Source organism: Perca flavescens, chromosome 2 (genome assembly GCF_004354835.1).
Source record: "Perca flavescens isolate YP-PL-M2 chromosome 2, PFLA_1.0, whole genome shotgun sequence".
NCBI lineage: Eukaryota > Metazoa > Chordata > Actinopteri > Perciformes > Percidae > Perca > Perca flavescens.
In genome coordinates this window covers 23472323-23496547 of record NC_041332.1, presented here as the reverse complement: position 1 = coordinate 23496547, position 24225 = coordinate 23472323, and the positions used below count along the sequence as shown (strand labels likewise).

Here is a 24225-nt window from a genome sequence, read left to right as displayed (position 1 = left end):
TGTTGAAGGGTAAACTGATGCCAAGTCAAATAAAACAAAACTCCAGGCAGCGGCCTAACCATGGCAGTCTGCTTGGCCTGGCAGAGAGAGACACATAAACACCCACACACTGTACTGTACACATACGCTCTGTTTACACATGTACACCCTAGACTACGGGTGATCCTGTTCCCTCTTGGTTCACTCAACCAGAGAATTAAGAAAATCTTTCCACAGATGCTGAGTTTTAACCAGTCATGCAAGAAGCCATTGCTCCTGAATAGACAAGATGTTTGTGCCCTTTTCAACCTGTACAGTAGGAGCTCTGAATACAGCAGGTGCAGACATGCACACACACACACACACACACACACACACACACACACACACACACACACACACACACACACACACACACACACACACACACACATATAGACTGGTTGATTGACATCTCCCTTAACCTTGTTAGCTTTGTTGCCCCTGTTAGGGCGGGAAAATGACACCATTATTTTTATTGGTAAAAAAATATGTGTGACCTAATAAATACCCTTCTAAGCTCCGACCCTACTTCAACAAGAGCAGAGTCTAATCAGCCACAATAACTTAAATCACCCGTGTGGGTGTTCAGAGTCTTTAACAAAGGCACACACGAGATGGGCAGGGCTGCTCGATCAAAGAGGGTTATGTAGTTTAAAAAAGAAATCCACATAAGCGTCTAAGAGATCATCACAGATTAGCTGCATCAAGCCTCCATGAAGCTGGTGATGGTCGTGATCTGCAGGGTGTAGCCATGTATTAAGCAGTCATGCAGTTTATTCTCATTAGAGGTAGTGTTGGGCTTTTGGGTGTTATGTAAAGAACTTGACTCCCTTTGTTGCTGCTTCATGGAAATCTCCATTCAGCAGGAGTGTTTTGTTTGGATCAAGACTTTAGTTGTCTTTAAAGCAGAGTGATCTGTGCAAGAGTTCACTGACAGCTTGAATTATGGTTTATGGTTAATAACAATGTACTTCTTTTGTTGATCCCTGTAGGGAAAGTCTTTCATTTAGCTCTCATCCATGGGGCAGAGCAGGGCAGGTCAAATGGTAAAACATTTCTGGAGCTGTCAGGGAGTCAGTAGCTAACATAAATGTTGTATTACTTTTGCCTTTATTTGATTGTGACAGTAGATATGCAGACAGCGTATGTGCAACACTTGGTTTTTGAATATGCTGTTAAATGGACACTTTTGTCCCACAATGCAATGCATACTGTACAACGACGCATGCCCCAAGTGACTTGAGGTCAGAAAATTGTCAGGCCAATCAGAGGCCGCCATACAGTTTGCACTACATGATGCAGCCTGGAGCACATTCCAGGGTATCACCGTTGATGTCACCGATGACATCAATGGATTAACTATGGTGGATTTAATTTGTAAAACAACAGAATCAACTGTACCCAAAACTACAGTTAAATCATTCCACAGACACACCTCTTCCACCCTTAACACCGGAGCACCCCAGGGCTCTGTTTTGAGTCCGCAGCTGTACTCCCTGTACACACACGACTGTGTAGCCGCTACCGACTCTAACACCATAATCAAGTTTGCTGATGACAACTGTGGAGGGCCAGATCACAGACAACAATGAAAAGGCCTACCTGAAAGAAGTACCTGACCTGCTGGTGCCAGGACAGTAACCTATTCATTAATGTCAGCAGGTCTAAAGATATGATAGCAGGGAAGGAACTACACCCCTCTTAATATCAACAGGTCTTCGTGAAGAGGGAGGACAGCTTTAAGTACCTTGGTGTCCACATCACCGAGGGTCTGTACTGTACTGACTGGGGAGAGAAGCAAGGCAGAGACGGTTTCAACTCACGACGTCTTAGGAAATTCCAGGTATCCCCTCAAATACTGAGGAATTTCTAATCCTGCATCATCGAGAATGTCCTAATGGGGAACCTCACTGCCCGGTACGGAAACAGCACCGAACAGGACTGCAAGGCCCTGCAAAGAGTGGTTTCTTCAGCTGAACTTAGGGCGGTGCCCTACCCTGCCTAAAGGATATTTACACCACAAAACTTTAGGAGAATCATTAAAGATCCCAACCACCCTGGCAGCCTTTTCTCTCCATTGAGGTTGTGAAGAAGGCACCGGATACACCAGGCCAGCATTGAGAGGCTCAGGAAGAGCTTCTACCCTCAGGCCATTAGGATCCTCTATGAGATCACAGTTTAGGAGCCCAGACCAAAAAAAAAAAATATTGATCTGCGAAGCTTTACGTATGTTGATTGCCTGTATACAAACTGTAAAAACACTTAACTATAAAGATAAGTATGGAGTATAAAATTGGGACAAAGGAGGGTGGAAATTAGCCAATGGAGGGGCTTTAACCCCATTGCTCTTGTTCAGAGATAACCTCTTACAGCAACTGTGTGGAAACTTTGTCTTTGTAAATGTCACCACTTTAATGTTTTTTTTAAAAAAATACAAGCTGGTTAATTTACCATCATTTAACAGCACTGTAAACTGTATAAAATATAATGTAATGGCCTTCATCATAGTTACTTTGGTTAGTTATGATTATGTGATCACACAGAAACATGCTGATGTATAGGCAGCTCCACCCTGATCAGCTGGTCAACTAATGGATGCACTCAGAGGTTTAGGAATGTGAGGAGCTGTGTGTGTAACACACACATTCCTGTTACTTTGAGCTGGACTTCGAGGAAATGCCAAATAACAAAACCAAAAGACACGATCAGCTGGAAAAACCTGGCCATTTAGCAGTGGAAGTAAAAAAATCTCTTATTGCCAAATTCTTTTTCATTGTGTATTTTTTTGATTTTCTTTGGCTGAGGTTCTGATGTTGTTGCTTTTTCTGTTGTGTACACACCCACATACATGGATACAAACAGAGTCCCAACTTGCCCCAACATGCCTTTTCCTCACCTTCAGGAGGAGTTTTTGGAAACAAATACATGTCTGTGTGTTAAATACTGTGTATGGTATATTCCCATAACCTTCTATTAAACCTGTGGCATTCAAAGTGACTGGCGTGTTGTAGACAGGTGGTGGCTCAATCTACACTGTCTTTAATAACCTGACACACATGGGTCCAAACTGTATGCAGGTACACACACACAAGAATGGGAGCGCCGTTGTGGAGCCCAACATACTGTATGATGCTGTGATGACGCCCCCACACACACACACACACACACACACACACACACACACACACACACACACACACACACACACACACACACACACACACACACACACACACACACACACACACACACACACACACACCAGTGTGACAGAACACAGAAGTGCTGAAAGGATATGAAATGTATTTTAAAGTACAGGATAACAATAATATTAATAATCAATTAAAACAAAACACATGTGCAAGGAGAGTCAGGAGTAAAAGCAAAATATCTTTACAGTGTAAATCAACAGATTTGTTGCCATCAGTGAAGTGCACAAGCACACAGACACACATTTAGAGACTCGCATCCAAACACACCAAGCTGCATCTCAGGTTGAAGGAATTCAGTGTTGAATACAGTACATGACTCATAGCTGACAGATTGTCTCAACAGCAGAGGTTTCCTGTTTGAAGTTTCAGAGAGAAGTGTGTTTTGAAGTACTTTAAATCAATTGATCTGTAGCATTCTGTACTTCACACTAGAAAAGCAATGCTAAAGTTTTCTTTTATTTAAAGTATTTTTGGGGGGCTTCCCCCCCTTTTATTTCAGAGTGACAGTGGATAGACAGGAAAGGTGGGAGAGAGACAGGAGAGGATACTCAGCAAAGGGCTGCAGGTTGGATTCGAACCCGAGCCGCTGCAAAGACCTCAGCCTACACGGGGCGCACGCTCTTACTGGGTGAGCTAGAGGTCACCCAACAGCTAGTTTTCTGCTTAAACTGCATCCATTTCCCTTTCTACACAGACGGATCGACGTGTATTCAAAGGGGAAAAAACAGGATGTGAAATGGACTGGATTTATTGTGTTACTCTTCCTGTGAGGTACAGCAACTAAAGTTTAAAGTGTACAGGATCAGGAAACAAAACTATGGAAGCCTAGAAATAGTGAGGAGATATCAAAAATAGTTCCCCTTTGACATCTGAATATGAGCACCACCAGCTAAGATCTGTCTGACATCATTTAGCTTATATAATAGAAAAACACACCCGTCCCTTCATCTCACTTTCTTCTTGCACTTCTATTTTTTCTTTGGAAACATTTCATCTTTGTATTACTTACTTGTTATGTGTAAGTGTGATCCATAACATGTTGTTTCAGGATCTGATTCTTTGTTCAAACTTGTTTCATATTGATGACATTTTTGGCTATTTTAGACTTGTTGCATCCAACACAAGAGCATAAAACACATGAGTGAAGACACTCACAGACATTCAAAGACACAAACATACAACAACAACAACAACAACAACAACAACAACAGGGGCAAATGTAACTGTTTTGTTTTTACATTAGGGGCCCAGTGGGACAGTGCTACCTTTGGGGATTGTTGTTCAAATCACATTTTCTTTTTATATTTGTTAAAGAGCAGGAAGTGGGCAGTCTTGCTTTTTGGGATAATACTCAAGGTGCCGTCCTTTGTTTTTCTTTCTTTTTTATTTTTTTTAATCCTCATTTTTGTTACATTTCCATTCTTCTCCTCTCTGTTTTAGGTCCAACTACCTTAGGATTTTCTCTTCTTATTAAAACATTCTGGAGCCGGAAAAGGAAAAAAGTCGAGGTAGGGAGTCATCTTAACGTCTCACTCGACCTTCTCTTCCTGGGCCTTCCACAAACGATTCCTCGTCTAGGTGACCTTACCATTTGGAAAAATGTATGTGCAGTTATGAACCCTCTGGAAGAACCAAAGAGTGGGGAAGGGAGTCAATAGTCCTGCTCGCCAGCCCCTCTCTGTCTTCCATCTTTGCTGTCGCTGTGACTGTGTCTTTCAGAGGGTGGAAGGGAGGGCGTGTCCATCAGGGGTGGCGTGTATGCCGAGGCTGGTGAGGAGGTCCTGGAGGCGTGTGACGGTGCTAAACAACTGCTTCTTCTCCTCCTCCAGTGCCGAAACGTGCTCCCTCAGCTGGGCCTCCGACTGGGCCAAAGCATCCACTCGGCTCTCCAGGCTGCAGACGCGAGCGTGCGACACCTGAGGGAGAGTGATGGTTGAAAAATTATAGTAAAATAGAAGATAACTTGCCTGCATTTGTGTGTGTGTGTGCGTGAGCGCATGTGTACCTGTAGCTCCTCAAGCAGGTCGAGGTTTTGCTGTCGGAGGCTCTGATTGGTCCTCTCCAGCTGTGCGGCTCGCTGTTGTTGGTTGAGGGTCGGGGGTGTGTCCAGCAACTCATCCTGCAAGACATGGTACTCCACCTCGTAGGCCTGGAGCTGCTTGGACATGTCCATCTGACAAACCTAATGAACACACAAAGTGTTTACAATGTGCAGTAACAATATAAAAATCTTGACATTTATATAAAACAAAACTCTTTTCTTCTCTTTTTTTCCAATAAAAAAATGAATACTTGCATATTAGAAATGTACTGTACTTTACTTACTGTCCCAACCACTAAAATGTGGCTGAATTACCTAATCAACGCCTTATATTTAGAGAAAATGTAATATACTTTAGAAAATGTTAGGTTTAAAAAAAAAGTTAAAAAATTGGTGATGTCTGATAAAAATGTACTTTTAGTTGAATGAACACTGTAGCTGGGAGGAAGCACTGAATCAACCGATTGCATCACACCACACTAATCAGCATTTGTCTGGCTCACACCTTCTCAAGCTTCTAAAGAATTGATTAGGTCATTGCTGATTTAGCATAAATGTAAAAGCACTAGAAAGACTTATTGTTTAAACAACTTTGAGAGCCATTGCCAGTTGAGCCAGACGTGATTAAGACAAAGAACGAGTATTGCTGTAGTTTGGAAACAATTGACACCGTCTCAGTAAGATCCTGTGACCGGGTGTAGCCTCAAGACACTGATTGGGAACATACAACTTTTCTTTTGAGAGACATCTGACCAATAAGGGAAGATTTCATTTGAGAAACCACCCAGATGTAGGGGAATAAATGTATGATCCGGGGAATGTCACAGGACTGTTTTCGATATGACTCCACAAGGAGATGCATGGATTCAGTCCGCTGTCAGCTGCAGTGTAACATTTGTTTTGTCATGTCACTGCGAACTGTGACCCGAAAGGGGAAGCATGTTTGCAGTCCGCTGTTTACAGTGTATATGTTTTGTCTTGTCGTTTTCAAGCAGTTTCATTAAACCTTTTGCTTAACTTTCAATTCGACCCCAGCCTCTCCTCCTTCCTCCAGAAATCAGAACGAACACGTCTTTTAGATATTCTTAACAAAAACTAAGTCCTTAATCCTATCTAGACATCTCATCTAGACTCTTTCTTGCCTTTTTCTGCTTTTTTCCCTGCCTCATTTTATATGTTGTTAACTTTTCCTGTTTTTCACTTACTGATTGATGATTGTATAACACCTAATAATCCTTTGGATTTATAATCGTTAAATTGAGCAACAACTGAACAACTGTTTTCTAAATATGAACAAAAAAAAGATGTTTGGAACACAAGAACCTTTTTGCTTGTGATAACATTAATGTTTAAAGGAAAACTCTGGATTATTATGACGTATCATAATTTTTCTCTGTAGTTTGGCCATCATTTAAATCTATCCATTATGATAACATTTACCTCACCAAAAGAATTGCTGGGATCTATGAACGTGACAAAGCTACTATGAAGTCTGTCAGGGCAAGAAACAATCAGGATGTAAACAAGCTAACTGTTTAGGTAGATCCAAATAATATTTAAAACAACGTGTTTTGGCTGAAAGTTTTTGTCAGGGTTTTGGTTTTGGGACAGAATGCGTTGGTGTCAGCTGGGCAATATTAAAGGCTTTTTATTATACTCAGGACTGAGTGCTTTCAATTTTTCATTTTTGTTTGCATTTGTCATAGTCCTGGACTCCAGATACTTTTGTTGTTCTTTACTTTTTTAAGGACACTATTTGTTCATAAAGCAAATATGCAAACAAGATTTTTATTTTGGTATTTTAGCAAGATTATTTTCATTTTTGTAAATAAAAGCCGACATGAGCAAACCAGAAATTTTGGTAACGATTCCTTATTGTACAACTATGGTATGGTACAAAATGCCAAGGTATTCATACCAGACAGGTAGTCATAATAACATGGTGGTATTAGTAAAATAAGCTTTCTTTTTCTCTTCCAAGTAAGTTTGGATAACCTGTTTGTTTGTGTTTTTCCCTCGTCCGACCTCCTTATACAATACCAATGGCACCTTGCATTCAGATCTCAGCAATCTAACTTGGTGAGTACAATGTTATCATTACTGAGAGGAATGATGGCCAAACTATAAAGCTAACCCTTAAAGGGTTTACTTTTTCATGTCACAAATTACACAGATTTTGCAGATTGTTGTTGTCCTGTACTTACAAATTGCATATGATTGCATATAAAAAAATAAACAATGGAAACATTTATTGCATATAGTACAGCTCCAAACATCCTCTAAGTACACTACTTTATAGCATACATTAATAGCATCGGTCACTCAGGCGGAATATCATTTTCCATTTATTTATTTTTTTGTCATAAAGCAATTATATTGTCTCTTTATCACTGCCATGAGCTGTAATATCTGATCTTATGATGAAACACATCTGTTTAGTGAACCGAGGGAAGTTTAATAGTTCACTGAGAACAGTAATATCGCATATTTACACCAATAATAGGAGGTAATGCAATTCAAACACTTTACTATAATCCCCAACATTACAATAAATAACATCAGGCCCATACAAACTTTGTATTGTATTCTGGTTAAGCAGTCCAGTGATTAAAGGGGAAGTTACACATTACTGACTGTTTGTTATTCTAACCTGGTTGATGGTTTTCTCCATCTGCACCAGGCCCAGGTTGGGCAGTGTGGTCTTGATGAAGTCCACTATGGACTCCAGGTTCTCATGCTGCAGGATCAGAGGCTTGTGGCTCCCCAGCAGGCTCAAGGCCACCTTAAAGATGACCTCTGACCCCTGCAGGAACAACATATCTGACAGAAGACAAAAGAGGAGTCAAAAGGTTACAAAAGAAGAAAGAAAAATAATCGGTTAGGCCCTGACGTGACAGCTTTTTTTAAATTACGCAACAGTAAAATAAATAATGACAGAAGCTCACAGCACAGCTTACTCTGTTGATTGGTGACTTAAAGAGTTTTTTAAATGAAAGATGCTTTGATGTCAATAAAAAGGTTTAAGCAAACATACATATAGGCCAGAGACGGAGTAGGTGTGTGCATTTTTATGCATGCTTTGAATGTATTAAGGTGGGGTTAGGGTTTGGCAGGATTGCATGAGATCATATAACAGATAAAAGAATGGGAGCGCCGTTGTGGAGCCCAACATACTGTATGATGCTGTGATGACGCCCCCACACACACACACACACACACACACACACACACACACACACACACACACACACACACACACACACACACACACACACACACACACACACACACACACACACACACACACACACACACACACACACACACACACACACACACACACCGTTATGCTCAGATAACCACGAGGAGCCATGTTGGCTGACTGAGCACCATGTAAGAAATTAGGCATGAAAACAACAAAAGAACAGAATGAGGCAAGCAAATACATTAAAGAGAAAGACATATACCACTCTGGGTGTGATGGTATTTACACAAATGATAAAAGAGGAAACAGCCTGTACCTGGCAAAGAAAGATTAAATCTCAAATGTGTCTCTGTGTACGTTAGAGACTTCATTCCAAAGAATTACAAAATTTCAGTTATACGTTAACAATATGAAATGCTACTCCCATCTTCTTTGCCTCACTGCCAAAATTATTAGATTCCTTGTATTGTGCTTTCTACAATTTGTATTTCCTCTTGCTTTTTTATCCTACTCCAACCACTCCCCACTCCCCCTTCTATCACTTTTGGTTCAAGATCTAATTAGAAAAGTTGACTGGGAAGTGGAGACAATCCTCCCCAACATCCTGCTTCTGTCCTACATCTACAAACAGTGGGGCGGCCAAGTAGAACAAGGTATGAGTGTAGATTTATACGCAGCTACCAAAGCTTACCGAAGACTCTGGCCACAAAGCCGAGAGGGAAGTGTGAGGCAAAGGCGGTGAGAAACCATGGGGTGGCGTATAAGCTGGGTCCAATCTCCTGCTGCTCTAGGTGGCTGTAAAGATCCCGGTGGTAGTCGTGAAGCAGCCGCGACAACTGGTACATCTGAATCTAGACATGAACAACATACCAGAGATTGTTTATGTCGGTCTGACTGGGAGCATGTGGTGAAGAGTACATGTGCTTAGGGCTGTGACGATAGCCGCATCACTGCAATACAGGCGGTCACGTGCCACTATCGTGGTGATGACATCATCACCACATTTTTTAAATGTATTTAATTAATAACATTTTTTTTTGCTGGTGAAAGTTACAGGAGTGCATATGTCGTGTGATATGAAATATAATGAACAGAATAATCATTGTTTAGTTATCATCATTGGCTGTCTTCTATCCTATATTCAAGAGATTATGGAGAAAAACAACTTAAGTTGCTCGTCACTTCAGCTTTGCACAAGCTTTGACAGTCTGTATGGGGGATTTCTTTTGTGTGTCTGAATTTATGAATTATGTCTAGGCTTGAGTACTCGTGATATTACAGGTAACGTTTGGTTTAATATAATACATGGTAGGGAAGAGAAGGACTCAGCCAGACATTTCTCTGTTCTCAGCTGAGGTGGACACATTACCGCTGCAGTGTTTTGCCAATGCATACATTAGTCTAGCAGCTAGCGGAGTTTCCTTCTGCTCATAGATTAATCCCAACAAAACAGTGAGATTGAATTTTAGTCTGCATGCATGCTTTTGTAGCCTAAAACAGAGCAGCTTATATTGGTAGAGAGAGCAACAAGTTAGTGGACTGCCGAGTCGCCCTCTCTGCTTTCTGTTTGCTGCTAAACCACTGTCCTGCTACACTGCTGTGCTCTCTGCAAACTATTTTTTGACAATAGAGCTTTCTGAACTGTCTGTGAATTAGATCAGCGGAAAGGAGAGAAAGCGGCGCAACCGTAAATGACAGCAAGTAAGCCAATGCTTTTTCGGGGGTAACACCCTTTTACTTTACTGGCAGTATTGACAACATATGAAGCCACGTGTCTTGAGAAGCTTGTCGTTTTATTGTTCATTTTTAACTCACTTTGCATTGTGTTTGCTACCTCATTTTCCTCACAGCTGCACTCATACGCTGCTCTCACCACTCGCTCTTCTTGCGCGACCACACAGGCACTGGCGTTACTCACTTAAGGCACCCAGCTATTCTCGCTCTGACTTATTCTACTCTCGTAACGGGGTTGCGGTTAACCGCCATATATCACGGTGATACGTTGCTTTCCTTACCGCGGTAAGAAAAGATCCATACCGTCACAGCCCTATATGTGCTTTTATTATTTGATAGATGGTTTATGGCAGAGCTATGGAGCCTATGCACGACATGTACGCATGACTTGCTCAAAACTATAACTACACGTCTGAGCTAAGGCAGGACTCCTGTTAACCCTTTGCATCAAGTATGAATCTCAACCAAACCAATGGTGTCTTTTTGTTAAAACATGAAAATGTTTTCTGAAATTCTGAAAAGAGAAGGAGTGATGAGATGAATCACATTTCAAATATATATGACATTTGAGATGAACAGACTGATTGATGGATGGACATACAGTACAGGCCAAAAGTTTGGACACACTTTCTCATTCAATGCGTTTCCTTTTTATTTTCATTACTATTTACATTGTAGATTCTCACTGAAGGCATCAAAACTATGAATGAACACATATGGAATTATGTACTTAACAAAAAAGTGTGAAATAACTGAAAACATGTCTTATATTTTAGATTCTTCAAAGTAGCCACCCTTTGCTTTTTTCTTAATAAGGGACAAAATTCCACTAATTAACCCTGACAAAGCACACCTGTGAAGTGAAAACCATTTCAGGTGACTACCTCATGAAGCTCATTGAGAGAACACCAAGGGTTTGCAGAGTTATCAAAAAAAGCAAAGGGTGGCTACTTTGAGGAATCTAAAATATAAGACATGTTTTCAGTTATTTCACACTTTTTTGTCAAGTACATAATTCCATATGTGTTCATTCATAGTTTTGATGCCTTCAGTGAGAATCTACAATGGAAATAGTCATGAAAATAAAGAAACACATTGAATGAGAAGATGTGTCCAAACTTTTGGCCTGTACTGTATATAAAAAGATAGTGACCTGCAGTCCTCTCTTTGATGCAATTTAAGTATTAGAGTAACATAGAGAAATTATCAAAATTAAGGTATGTAGAGGGGAGTGACAGATTCTGTAAATGTGTCCTATATACAGTATGTGGGACAAAGAGACTCTGAATGTGTGTGTGTGTATGTGTTTGTGTGCATTCTACCTGCAGGATTATCATGTCAGGCCTGTACTGTTTGCGAAGCCCCACGTCATACATTAGAAATTTGAGCATGTTGAAGGCGTCCTCTTCCCCCATGTGTAACAGCAGCACTCCAGCAATAAAGGACAGGCCCTGGCAGTAGCCCACCTGCAACAACAACATTAACAAACTTGACGTCTACACAGACAAGGTAGGGGGAAAAGGCTTAAGCCTAAAAAGCAGTTGACAGTTCCATTTTGTCAATCATACAGGTAGGGGGAGAAAGAGAGACACGCAAAAAGAAAGTGAAAGAAAGAATACTAAAATGATCCAATGATACCTCAGGGTCCAGCAGTGAGTAGGCTTTCAGTAAATTATACAGAGACAGCTGTCCTGCCCCCAGCTGTGCTTGGAAATATGGATGCGTTGGAAAAGTGCGCCCTGTGACAGAAGAAAAGAGTGATATGATCTATATTGCAGAAACATCTGCACTGTTTATATTTAGTATGAAATGCTGCGCCAGACAAAGCATCTATTTGATGTCTGAGATCAACCTGATGAAACTTTTAGTAAATTTATTTCATTTTGTGTCTCCTGGTAAGAGTGAACTATCTATAAGAGACCAAAGCATCTGGGTGTGTACATGTGTTTGAAAGAAGCCTATAAACTTCGCTAAACGTTGCCCTGAGGATGCTAGACTTCACACTTTGCTGTTGATGTGTAAAAAGGAGCTCAGTGCATGAGCATGTGCAGACCCATTCCAAGTTGTCATGCTTACAAACATGTTCATGAAAACACCCAGCTTTAAGCAAAGACCCTCCTTCAGGAGCCTATCATGGGGGACATGGGTCACGTGCCTTTCAAGCATGACAACATAATGACCTTTGATCTGTAAAAAACGTATCTGCATTACGTAGATGGGCTGTTGATTGGCAGGTATGGGTGTTTTGGGACCGACTGACTTCCTGACTTAGTGTGTGTCAGTGAGGCTTTGGAGAAGACAATGACGATCAGTGTGTAGGCGTTTAATGTGCTGTAGGGGCTCTGTCTGTGAACATAATTCCACAACTCCCTCCCCTGCCTGAAGGAAAGTTTGCACGCGCGCGTGTGTGTGTGTGTGTGTGTGTGTAATGTGTGGGAGTGCTCAACTTTACAAGCCTACATTGTTAACCTTCTTCCTTTTGCCTAACTTATGTAAAGTCTTTACTACTACTACATACTTGAAGTAGACAACATTGAATTACCCTGCATTTTCTATCTGCAAACCTTTTTGCTGCTTCAGTATCATAAACACAGTGTTTTTTTATCCTACAGCACATAACACCTTCATATTTGGCCATGTTAGCAACTGTGTCACTGTGTATGGCGTTACCTCCGTCCCCACCCAATCTGATGTAAATAACATGATAGATAAAAGACTCAGGGTCAACAGCAAAAACAGGGGAGGTTACGTGCTACAGGGATGGATGTGTGGGTGGTTGTGAATGTGGGTGTTATGTGGGTGGGGTGTAGGTACTGTGTGTGTTTGTGGGTTTTTGGGTGGGAGGTGTTGGGTACATTTAAGGGTGAAAGCGTTAAAATGAGGTTTGAGACATTGTCATGTACTCTGTGCAAGGTTTCTGTAGAGTTCACCAAATAAAAGACTTTTAAAGATCTTTTTTAATACTAATAAAATTAATTTAATACCTTTTCCACAATCATACTTTGTGACCATAAGGTCTACAAAAAATCTCATATTTGTCAGCAATTCCCAACAATAATTTCTAGTAATGGACCGAGATGCAACATTTAAGAATGGATTAACCAGTTCAATAATAATTTAGTTAATGTAAGTTTTTGTAAAGGACACTTTAATTTTTTAATACATTCTAAGGCCTTTTGTCAACTGAACTGAATTGAATGTTTTAAAGACTTTCAAGACCTGTAGATTGTCTGTAAAATGTGTGAGTGAATATGTGTGTGTTTGTGCACAGGGTATCCTGTACATTCATTTGTTTTAGTGTTGTTACCATAAAGCAGAATAGCTTTAAAATTAAGCAACTAAGAATGTGTTAAAGAGAATATGAATATTTTCTATGTGTGTTTGAGTTACCCAGATCTATGAGGATGGCATGTTGCTGCGAGGTGAGCTGTTTCAGCAGCTCTTTGTATGGAGTGTGATTGGCAGGGGGTCTGGACGGGACCGTCTGCCTGAGTAAGTATTGTTCAGACAGAAACTTCCAGATCTCGCCTCGATGTTGTCTTGGGACACCTGCCACAGATGACAAGAGGGTGGGGTGGTACCAAGGTAAAATTACATGTTAACATGTTGTAACTGAAGAGATCTCAAACAGTTGTTTAGGTGAAGAATACAACAAATAGTACGCAACCCATGCATGTAGTATGCTAATAATGAGGGGATCAGATGTCAGGACTTGGTGAATTTCAGGCTACTCAAAGGAGCCTTACCTTGTCTGTAAAAGTACTTGTCAGCCCAGTAAGTAGTTTGATTGACTGACAGACAAAGAGGAGTTTGTTAGTCGATACAGTGTTCTACAGTATTTTCCCTTGAGGGTGGAGATTCATAACCTGACTCCGCTAGATGGATTGCTTCGCATTTGTTGAATTTACGAATAAAAGTCACCATTTCAGGTTCCCGGTCCATATTCCAAAAGAAGGATCCAAGAGAAAAAAGCTTTAGCGAGCAGCTAACAGAATTAGGGCTACCGCTGTCTGAAAATATTGGTTAGCTGATTGGATAAACCATCTGTCTATCACCACCTAAACCCGCCTCAAAACCAACGCTGATTGGCCCGGTTGTTTAGCGAACGGCTCCAAATTTTCTCTATCTCAAGATGCCAGACTGATCTGCGAGTGGAAAACTGGAGTTCGCGAGATCAGGACGGTCTCACAAGGCTAGGAGATTCATTCTTGACCTTAGGAACACATATCTATGTGACCACCATTTTAATGTGATGTCATAATCTTGCCCAGAAGCTAGCTCTTGAGGCTACTTTAGTAGATAAATGATAGGCTGCTATTCATTGGCCACTGCCAGTAGCCTTTCTGTGTGCATGTGTGTTCTGAACTTTACATCTCCCCTGTTACGTTTGAAGCCGAAAGAAGATAACCTTCCTGTCCTGAATACTAGAACATGGACAGAACAAAAAGGCCCAGGCTGATGATAAGGAGGAATGCTACAATACATATTTTCAGTTTTGAAGCTTTATACATTAAGCTTTGGTCAATATTTGCTAATACCTGGTGATTTAAAAAAAGAACAAACAATTCCAACTAGGACTGATATATGTATTTGTAGTGCCAAATATGTACCTTGTGCAACAGCAGCATGTATGGTCTCTGTGTCAAACTTGACCTTTGCCCTCGCAGGAGTTCCCAGCATCTTCTCCCAGACCAGAGTGACATCCTTCAGACACGGTGTGATTTCCTCGTAGTCCAGCTTCAGACGCTTGTTCTGCAGATCGTTTTCTGAGGCTACGAACATAAATACACAGACAATACACTTCAGTAATGTGACACCCCTTTTTAGCCCTTCGTCTTGGTCCTGTGGTGTGTGGAGCTGAGGTGTCATTGTAGCTGGAAACACCTGACACAGCTGTCAGTGTGTGGCTCTCTTCACAAAGCACCAAGCCATGTACATTTTGCGTAGTCCTTGTGGTTTAGTTTCTGCACTCATGCACTTTCATACACTACTGATATAGACTTTCACACACTCATTGTTGTGGAAAACTAGCCTGTCATAACAATAAAAACAGTGTGGAGGAGTAAATGTAGCTGTGACTGCAGCCAAAAAACATTAATTCACAGGAACAGGAACACGCCGACTTATTGGGAATTTAGCTAATTCACCGTAACCCCCAGAGTTAGACAAGTCGATACATACCCTTCTCATCTCAGTGCGTGCTGTAAGGCTGTTTGACGCCGCCAGCGGCATCAGGCCAGCTCAGAACCTGCAGGTGACTGGTTCCAGTAATCCTACTGCTCCGAATTGTGACAAAAGTGACAAAATAACGCCAACATGTTCCTATTTACATGTTGTGATTTGTATAGTCACAGCACAACACAACATGTAAATAGGAACATGTTGGCTATATTTTGTCACTTTTGTCACAATTCACCTGCATGTTCTGTGCTGGCCTGATGCCGCTGGCGGCGTCAAACAGCCTTACAGTGAGATGAGAAGGGTATGTATCGACTTGAACTTTTACATCTCCCGCCGTGTTCCTTTAAGGTTTTAGATACATGATTTTAAACAGGTCAGGCCATATTTCATCATCTAGTGACCAGAAAAGACACAATGCTCACATAATTTGCTTTAGACTTAATGAATCAAAATAAGCATGTCATACTTTAAAAATAGAAAACCTTAAATAGTCAGCAGGGAATGTGTAAAAAATAACTGCAGGAACAGAGCTGCTGGTTAATCACCATCTTTAACTTTGAGTTGTTTTTGCAAATCCCCCCGCTCTGAAAGAAATTACTGTTTTTGTCTTTGACTACATTAGGGCAGCAAAAACAAGTTGTGAACACAGCACTGACATCAGTCTCACATTGCCAGACCTTCCTCCACAGCATTGCGGAGGAAGGTCTGGCTAGTCCAAACAACATTCCATGATGGAAGAAAAATTCTGGTTTATTGGCATTTCTTTAAACGCAACGGTGCCTCTGCAAAATAGCAACTTGTTTTGGTGGAACATGTGTACGCTCAAAAGTTGTTTTGGTCGTGCAACAGAAAACTCAGATTGGACAGATAGTTTAGCTAGCTGTCTTGATTTACCATGCAGAGATCGGAGGAGCAGTTAACCATAGTCCTCAAAAATCAACCAGAGTTTAGCATGCCAGCACAAAAAAAACTGTCTGTCTGCAGCTTGGGGCTGAGAGGGGAACACACCAGCTTTTATTAGATCCAATCACATAGTATTTTAGAAGTTTGTACACAGACAGAGAGTAAATCAAGGAATATTAGAGAGATTCTTTGGACAGGGGCATTTATCATTATTATAACACATTCCCTTGACATTTTTGGTTTGCGCAATCAAATTTGTGACTTTCAGATTAACACAGCCTATAAACTAAACAGAAAGACAAACTGTGAATTGTGTTGCAACATGTTGACAACAGTGATCAAAGAAGGGCACACCCAGTACCCCTCATCTGTTCCTCTCTTTGTGATAACACCCTTTCTCTCTTTCCTTCCTAATCTCTTCTTTTCTGCTCTTTCTTTTTACTCGCTACACTCAACTCTTTCTTCTCATTCAATTCCACATTTGTCTCGTCCATCAACCACACTCTCCCTCTCCCTTTTTTCCCTCCTTCCACTTGTGGACTTCCCCACCCCTTCCACTCGTGTGTAGCTCCACCTAGAGTGACCAGTTGCAACTTGGCAGAGCTGAGGAGAGTGACATCATCACTACGAGACAGGAAAGAGACAGCAGTCCATTTCCTGTTCCAACCTGCCCTGCCACCTTCCACGAAACAGAGGCAAAAGGTGTGCCGCCAACAGGGGGAATGCATGCATTTGCATCAGCAACATTTTGCAAGAAGTAAACTGGGGAAATTATAACAACACCACAGCTTTTATGGACAAATTAAAAATATGTCAAATTGGTGCTTTGCAAAACTTGACTGCTTTGCATAGAATTCACACTAAAATCCAGGGTAAACACATTATAAAATACCTTAAACTTCATAAAATGCTGTATATCATGGCCTCAGCAATCAAAGACAGAGAAGTAGCAGGAGTGACCTGGAAGGCGTAGCCTAGTCAATAAAAGAAGAAAACTTGGACGTAGCAGATAGCTGCCACACCCAGAGTAAGAATAGATGCTGCTGGAGAGGCCTTGGCTCTGTTGTCTGTCTTATCAGCTGTCTGGAGCAGAGTGTGGTTTGTCAGGACTCAGTCATTGGCTTCAGCCCAGCGAGCGTTCAATCTCTCCACTCTCTAACCTCTCCTCCTGCTCTCCATTTCTATCCCATTCTTTCCCCGGTGCACTCATAATACCCACCCATGATAACACACAACCAGATAAGATACCCCACCCTGGAGCTGACGAAGATACAAACACACTGACGGAGGAATGCACATACACTAACATTTTCGCAGTTGACCCATAAAACAGGCAGCAGTGTGAGAGATAAACAGAAAGAATAGATGACAGGGAATTGAGCTCCACCCAGACAAAAACGGATAGAAAGGTGGAGCCCACCCTGTGGGAGGAATAAAACACAATTGAACTATAGACGATCAAGAAAGCGCCCCAGGCCTGTAGATGTGTATGTTAGTGTGTATAGTACGATTGCAGCGAGTGCGTGTGTCTGCGTTTACTGCCTGGACTTGTTTTTCTTTCATCAATATTGACCCACATTTTCTCCTTCCACACCCTGTTATGTAGGCAATTATTTCTAGCTGTGTGATGAATAAAGTGTTGTGTGTGTGTGTGAGAGAGAATTAAAGGGTGGGTTGCCTGTAGTTAGGGTGTGGAGCATAGCTAAGTGTGTGTTGACATGTGCCAACTGGGTCAGGAAAGAGGTGGTGCACTTGGCACACCCTTACTGTGCAGAAGAAGAATTCCTCATAGGGAAGACTATACACTATAGCTTTAAATAATGACTTGTTTATCTTGCTATATAGCTTCTAGAGAATCCAAATTCTGCCGGATGCATGCATTTTCGCCGATGACCGTTTCCTTCCGCTTTCTTCCGCTTTCTTTGTGTTGGAATTTTAAACTCCGGTGAATTTATGAGGACTATGGTTGACTGCTCCTCAGATATCTGCATGGTAAATTGAGACAGCTAGCGAGACTATCTGTCAAATCTGAGTTTTCTCTCACACAAACCAGAGCGCGTTTTTCTCCCATCCCGGACTAGCCAGACCCTCCTCCACTCCGCAGTGTGTGGATGGTCTGGCAAAGCGAGACTAACAAGTGAGTGATGCCAATGCAACGTAACAAAACAATGCTGGCTGCTGTTCTGGTAATCATGCAGACATACACCAAATTCAATCCAGATACAGAGTACAGTGAGGAAAATAAGTATTTGAACACCCTGCTATTTTGCAAGTTCTCCCACTTAGAAATCATGGAGGGGTCTGAAATTGTCATCGTAGGTGCATGTCCACTGTGAGAGACATAATCTAAAAAGAAATTCCAGAAATCACAATATATGATTTTTTTAACTATTTATTTGTATGATACAGCTGCAAATAAGTATTTGAACACCTGTCTATCAGCTAGAATTCTGACCCTCAAAGACCTGTTAGTCTGCCTTTAAAATGTCCACCTCCACTCCATTTATTATCCTAAATTAGATGCACCTGTTTGAGGTCGTTAGCTTCATAAAGACACCTGTCCACCCCATACAATCAGTAAGAATCCAACTACTAACATGGCCAAGACCAAAGAGCTGTCCAAAGACACTAGAGACAAAATTTTACACCTCCACAAGGCTGGAAAGGGCTACGGGGAAATTGCCAAGCAGCTTGGTGAAAAAAGGTCCACTGTTGGAGCAATCATTAGAAAATGGAAGAAGCTAAACATGACTGTCAAGCTCCCTCAGACTGGGGCTCCATGCAAGATCTCACCTCGTGGGGTCTCAATGATCCTAAGAAAGGTGAGAAATCAGCCCAGAACTACACGGGAGGAGCTGGTCAATGACCTGAAAAGAGCTGGGACCACCGTTTCCAAGGTTACTGTTGGTAATACACTAAGACGTCATGGTTTGAAATCATGCATGGCATGGAAGGGTCCCCTGCTTAAACCAGCACATGTCCAGACCCGTCTTAAGTTTGCCAATGACCATTTGCATGATCCAGAGGAGTCATGGGAGAAAGTCATGTGGTCAGATGAGACCAAAATAGAACTTTTTGCTCATAATTCCACTAACCGTGTTTGGAGGAAGAAGAATGATGAGTACCATCCCAAGAACACCATCCCTACTGTGAAGCATGGGGGTGGTAGCATCATGCTTTGGGGGTGTTTTTCTGCACATGGGACAGGGCGACTGCACTGTATTAAGGAGAGGATGACCGGGGCCATGTATTGCGAGATTTTGGGGAACAATCTCCTTCCCTCAGTTAGAGCATTGAAGATGGGTCGAGGCTGGGTCTTCCAACATGACAATGACCCAAAGCACACAGCCAGGATAACAAAGGAGTGGCTCTGTAAGAAGCATATCAAGGTTCTGGCGTGGCCTAGCCAGTCTCCAGACCTAAACCCAATAGAGAATCTTTGGAGGGAGCTCAAACTCCGTGTTTCTCAGCGACCGCCCAGAAACCGGACTGATCTAGAGAAGATCTGTGTGGAGGAGTGGGCCAAAATCCCTCCTGCAGTGTGTGCAAACCTGGTGAAAAACTACAGGAAATGTTTGACCTCTGTACTTGCAAACAAAGGCTACTGTACCTAATAATAACATTGATTTTCTCAGGTGTTCAAATACTTATTTGCAGATGTATCATACAAATAAATAGTTAAAAAATGATACATTGTGATTTCTGGATTTTTATTTTTAGATTATGTCTCTCACAGTGGACATGTACCTACGATGACAATTTCAGACCCCTCCATGATTTCTAAGTGGTAGAACTTGCAAAATAGCAGGGTGTTCAAATACTTATTTTCCTCACTGTATAAGAATATTTAAAGTGACTCTGTATTATGTGTATTTACATTTTAAGTATCTAGATGCAGTTCTTGGCTTCAAAAACCTGGTATACATTCAAGTCTTTAATTAACTTTGATAGGACACAATGGCTGTTACATGTATTATGGGACAGTCACTTTTTTTGTTATTGCTTATTATAAAATTTAGTGTGATTATACTAATCATTGTAGTAAATCTTATTTTCACTAGTCTGTTTAACATATGTTTGAGGATGTGTGCACAAATATAATAAGATCTTTTGTTTATGAACATGTGAATAATTACAAAAAAGGCTATGCAGGCTCCTTGTTAGGGTTGAGTATCGTTTGGTTTTTTTTTAATTCCGGTGCTAAATCGATACTTTTAAAACGGTGCCGGTGCCTAAACGGGTACTTTTCAATAAAGTTAAAAAAAAAAAAAAAAGAAGAAAAAAAAATAAGTGTAGTAAACAACAGTCAGTGACTTGTTTATTGCTAAGGCCATGGTCAAAATTAAAGATTTAATAATAATGTAATAACTATAACAATAACTTATTTCACCAGTAAATTGCTGTTGAACCCCAGATGGGAAAAGGGTATTTTACAATTACTGTGAATGCACCACAAGTCTACCTGTTTTAAGTGAATCTGTGTTGTTTAATTCCGACAACGGCATCTGCAAGTGAACGCACCGTCTGTGTTGTTTAATTCCGACAACGGCAGCTGCGAGTGAACGCACCGTCTGTGTTGTTTAATTCCGACCATATAAACATACTGTATATCTATGAATTGCGACAACGGCGGCTGCTGCGCTGCAGTGCAGACTGTTACATCCCGCTGTTGAAGTCCTCCTCAGTGAAATACAGTCACACTTTACACTGTTTAACGTTAGCTGTCAGCATTTTAACCGTGATTAATCCAGCTGCTAGCTAAAGGTAGGCTAACGTTACATGCTGTCAGGTGTAGTGTAAAGTCGAGCACCAAAATGAGGCACCGAAACTTTCGTTCTTATTCGGTCTCGTTACTACCGTTTACGTCGGCACCGGTTCCCTATTGGCACCGAGTTTCGGTACCCAACCCTACTCCTTGTATGTGTGTGTTTCAATCCTCTTCATCCATCCAACTTTACCCTGTAGTTTCTGGTTCTCCCTTTCCATCCTCTGCAGCAGGATCTGCTGCAGGATGGCCTTCCTCCAGAGCTCCCTGAGCTCCTCTTTGCTCCTTTTCGTCCTCTCTTCAGGCACCACCCTTATGGACGAGTCCCCACTTCCTCCAACTCCCACCTGGCCCACGCACACTCGACCACCCTCAAGACAGGGATCCCCCCGCTCTGAAAGATATCAGATAGTATGACATAAGGTAAGTGTGTAGCTAATGCTACATTAGGTGCAGGATACAGCAAATAAATACTAACAGAGATAACACTATACAACAGTGCTATCTTATAAAATAATAAAAGTTTTAGTCATAATATTTATAAGCAGGTCTTGTGAAACAACAAAGTGTTGTTAGGAGAAAGGAAAATTCTACTTTTTATCAGGGGGAAACCTTTTTTTTTAAATTTATTTATTTTACTTTGTTTATTGACCTACAGTCAAAAAACCCAAGTCAATTCAATTTGCAATCCCTTGGACACTAGCACAAAATAAAATGAAACTTGCTAAACATAGATATATTCGATCCAGTTGGGTAAAAAAAAGTGTTTGTGTGACTCCACCCCAAAGTACAGGGTGGATCCGAAACCTCGAAATACCCTGTGTTGTTTAGAGGAAGGACATAACAACTTTCCAGATAGCACTTCTCTTTTAGTTTGTTGGAACATCACGATTCTCACACACACTCACACACGCATGCACACACGCACACACACACGCACACCTTAGCTTGGCTTAGGTACAGTATGTGAATTTGATATTTATGTCTCCAAGCACTCTTCTGAGAAAAATTTGAAATAGGTAAGATACACACACACACACACACACACACACACACACACACACACACACACACACACACACACACACACACACACACACACACACATACCTTAGCTTAGGTACAGTATGTGATTTTCATATTTATGTTTCCAAGCACTCTTCTGAGGAAAATTAGAAATAGGTAAGATACACACACACACACACACACACACACACACACACACACACACACACACACACACACACACACACACACACACACTCTCTCTCTCTCTCTCTCTTGCACAAAGTGGCATCATACACCCACTGAGCAAACACTTCACCAGAACCATGTCCCACAATACACACATAACATGCAAAGTTGGTCAACAAGGCTGGCGCTTTCCTCTGGAGCTGTGTGTGGACTTGAGACACCGCCATCCCCTCCAACAGAGACATAGACAGACACACACACACACACACACACACACACACACACACACACACACACACACACACACACACACACACACAAACTTGACACACCCATGACCTCATGTATGCAAGCACACACATAAATGTAAATACACGCCCAACTCAACCCAATTTAGCACTGCATTCAGTTAGCACAAAGCCCATCTCACTGACGTGCTAAAAGCACTATTTTTCCTTTTCTTCATGGCAGCTGACTGTCAAAATAAACTTCAGATGAAGATTTTATTAATGATGAGGAGAAATTTCTTACGTGATGTTTACCCGTTTCATTTGAAAGGGAAACTTAGTACACAATGACAGGCCTAAACCTCGCTAATCCCTTATGAGCAGCATGTTCAGTGGGAAGGTTGATGAAAAAGGTCAACATAGTCCCACATTCATTCATTAGACCCAAACACATAATCCAGAGGGGTGTGTACAGAAGTGAACAAATTAATTAATCTTTTGTACAGCACCTTTGTAACTGTAATTCAATTACAGTTCTTCAAAGTTAGTATTTTTTCTTATGTGTTGTTGTGATTTCACAAAGTCACAACTGAAATGGAAACTACGTAGGACTTGTATAAAAACAACCACCCCTATTATTTTTGGTGTGGCAGGCATTGCTGTAGGCAGGTCCGCAACCTAATGGCAGAATGTGCCATTGTTTACTTTTCAGGATCAAGGCTAGTTTACGCTTCAGAACAGCAGACTTTTATTCTGACTCTTTACGTCTCTACTCTAATGAACTTGAAATAACACAAACTAGGGCTGAACGATATTAGGAAAATATCTAATTGTGATTATTTTGACTGATATTGCGATTGCGATATGATTCACAATAGTGAAGGTAATAATCATTTTTGTATCATTATTCTCATTTTCATTAAAAAATATTAAAATTTAACAAACTTAAATGATGATAGTGGGATCTGTACCAAACAAAGATTTTTTTTCTTTAGTCTGTAGGATATGCTTTGTAGGCTGGAACGTCTCTGCAGCACCCCAATACCTAATTCAGGATGATTCCACACATATTTTATCTTTATTACTATTATTTCGATATATTAATATTACAGGATTCATAAATGTTGTATGTATTGCAAGCATATTGCAGTAACTGCATATACTTTAAAGTGCATCATTGTAATTCCAATGAATCACACTGAACAATGGCTGCTGTGTGACTATTGTTCCCTTGTCTAAAATGATTTGGCGGCTGGTTTGACCACGGAGATGTGAGTGACCGACGGTGAGCTTGACTGCGGTCTGTTTTTTTGCGAGAGAAACATTGCAAGCTGCTACAGTTTGCATGTTCTGCCACATCGCAGATTGCAAAGCACACCTGACTACAGGAGCCATTTAGCTCAGACTTGCGGAGTACACTGCAGAGTACGCAGTTGGTGTGGTTCAAGGTCAGGTCACGTTCTCACCACAAACGAACCACTCCAGAGTTTGACTGAAAGCCTACAGAAACCACCTCATCAAGCAGGTCCCGGTACGCTTGTTTGGTCCGCTTTCTGTGCGCACCCGAGTGTGATTGCCGCTTTCTCACCTGCCCACGAACCGCACCTGCACCTGCAACAAACTCTAGCGCGATTCAACCGAACTAAATGAGGCAGGTGTGAAAGCGCCCTTAAAAACTGTAATAAGCTGATACATTAATACAACATCCTGCTTTAGTAGGCTTTTAATGTCACTAATGATCA

At 41.3% G+C, this 24225-nt stretch overlaps 1 protein-coding gene across 6 annotated transcripts in view; it reads right to left on the bottom strand.

Annotated features, from left to right (window-relative positions):
* Nucleotides 1-3307: 3307 nt before the first annotated feature.
* Nucleotides 3308-24225, bottom strand: part of tbc1d1 (TBC1 (tre-2/USP6, BUB2, cdc16) domain family, member 1) — a 58073-nt gene continuing 37155 nt past the window's right edge. For all 6 annotated transcript variants that reach the window (XM_028593659.1, XM_028593667.1, XM_028593670.1 and 3 more), the window contains 9 exons: nucleotides 21256-21456; nucleotides 14824-14985; nucleotides 13604-13762; nucleotides 11852-11952; nucleotides 11536-11679; nucleotides 9171-9330; nucleotides 7925-8094; nucleotides 5239-5415; nucleotides 3308-5149 (listed from right to left, as the gene is read on the bottom strand). In XM_028593659.1, the coding sequence (XP_028449460.1) occupies nucleotides 4949-5149; nucleotides 5239-5415; nucleotides 7925-8094; nucleotides 9171-9330; nucleotides 11536-11679; nucleotides 11852-11952; nucleotides 13604-13762; nucleotides 14824-14985; nucleotides 21256-21456 (1475 nt within the window). In that variant the 3' untranslated portion in view covers nucleotides 3308-4948. The remainder of the gene's footprint in view (nucleotides 5150-5238; nucleotides 5416-7924; nucleotides 8095-9170; nucleotides 9331-11535; nucleotides 11680-11851; nucleotides 11953-13603; nucleotides 13763-14823; nucleotides 14986-21255; nucleotides 21457-24225) is intronic.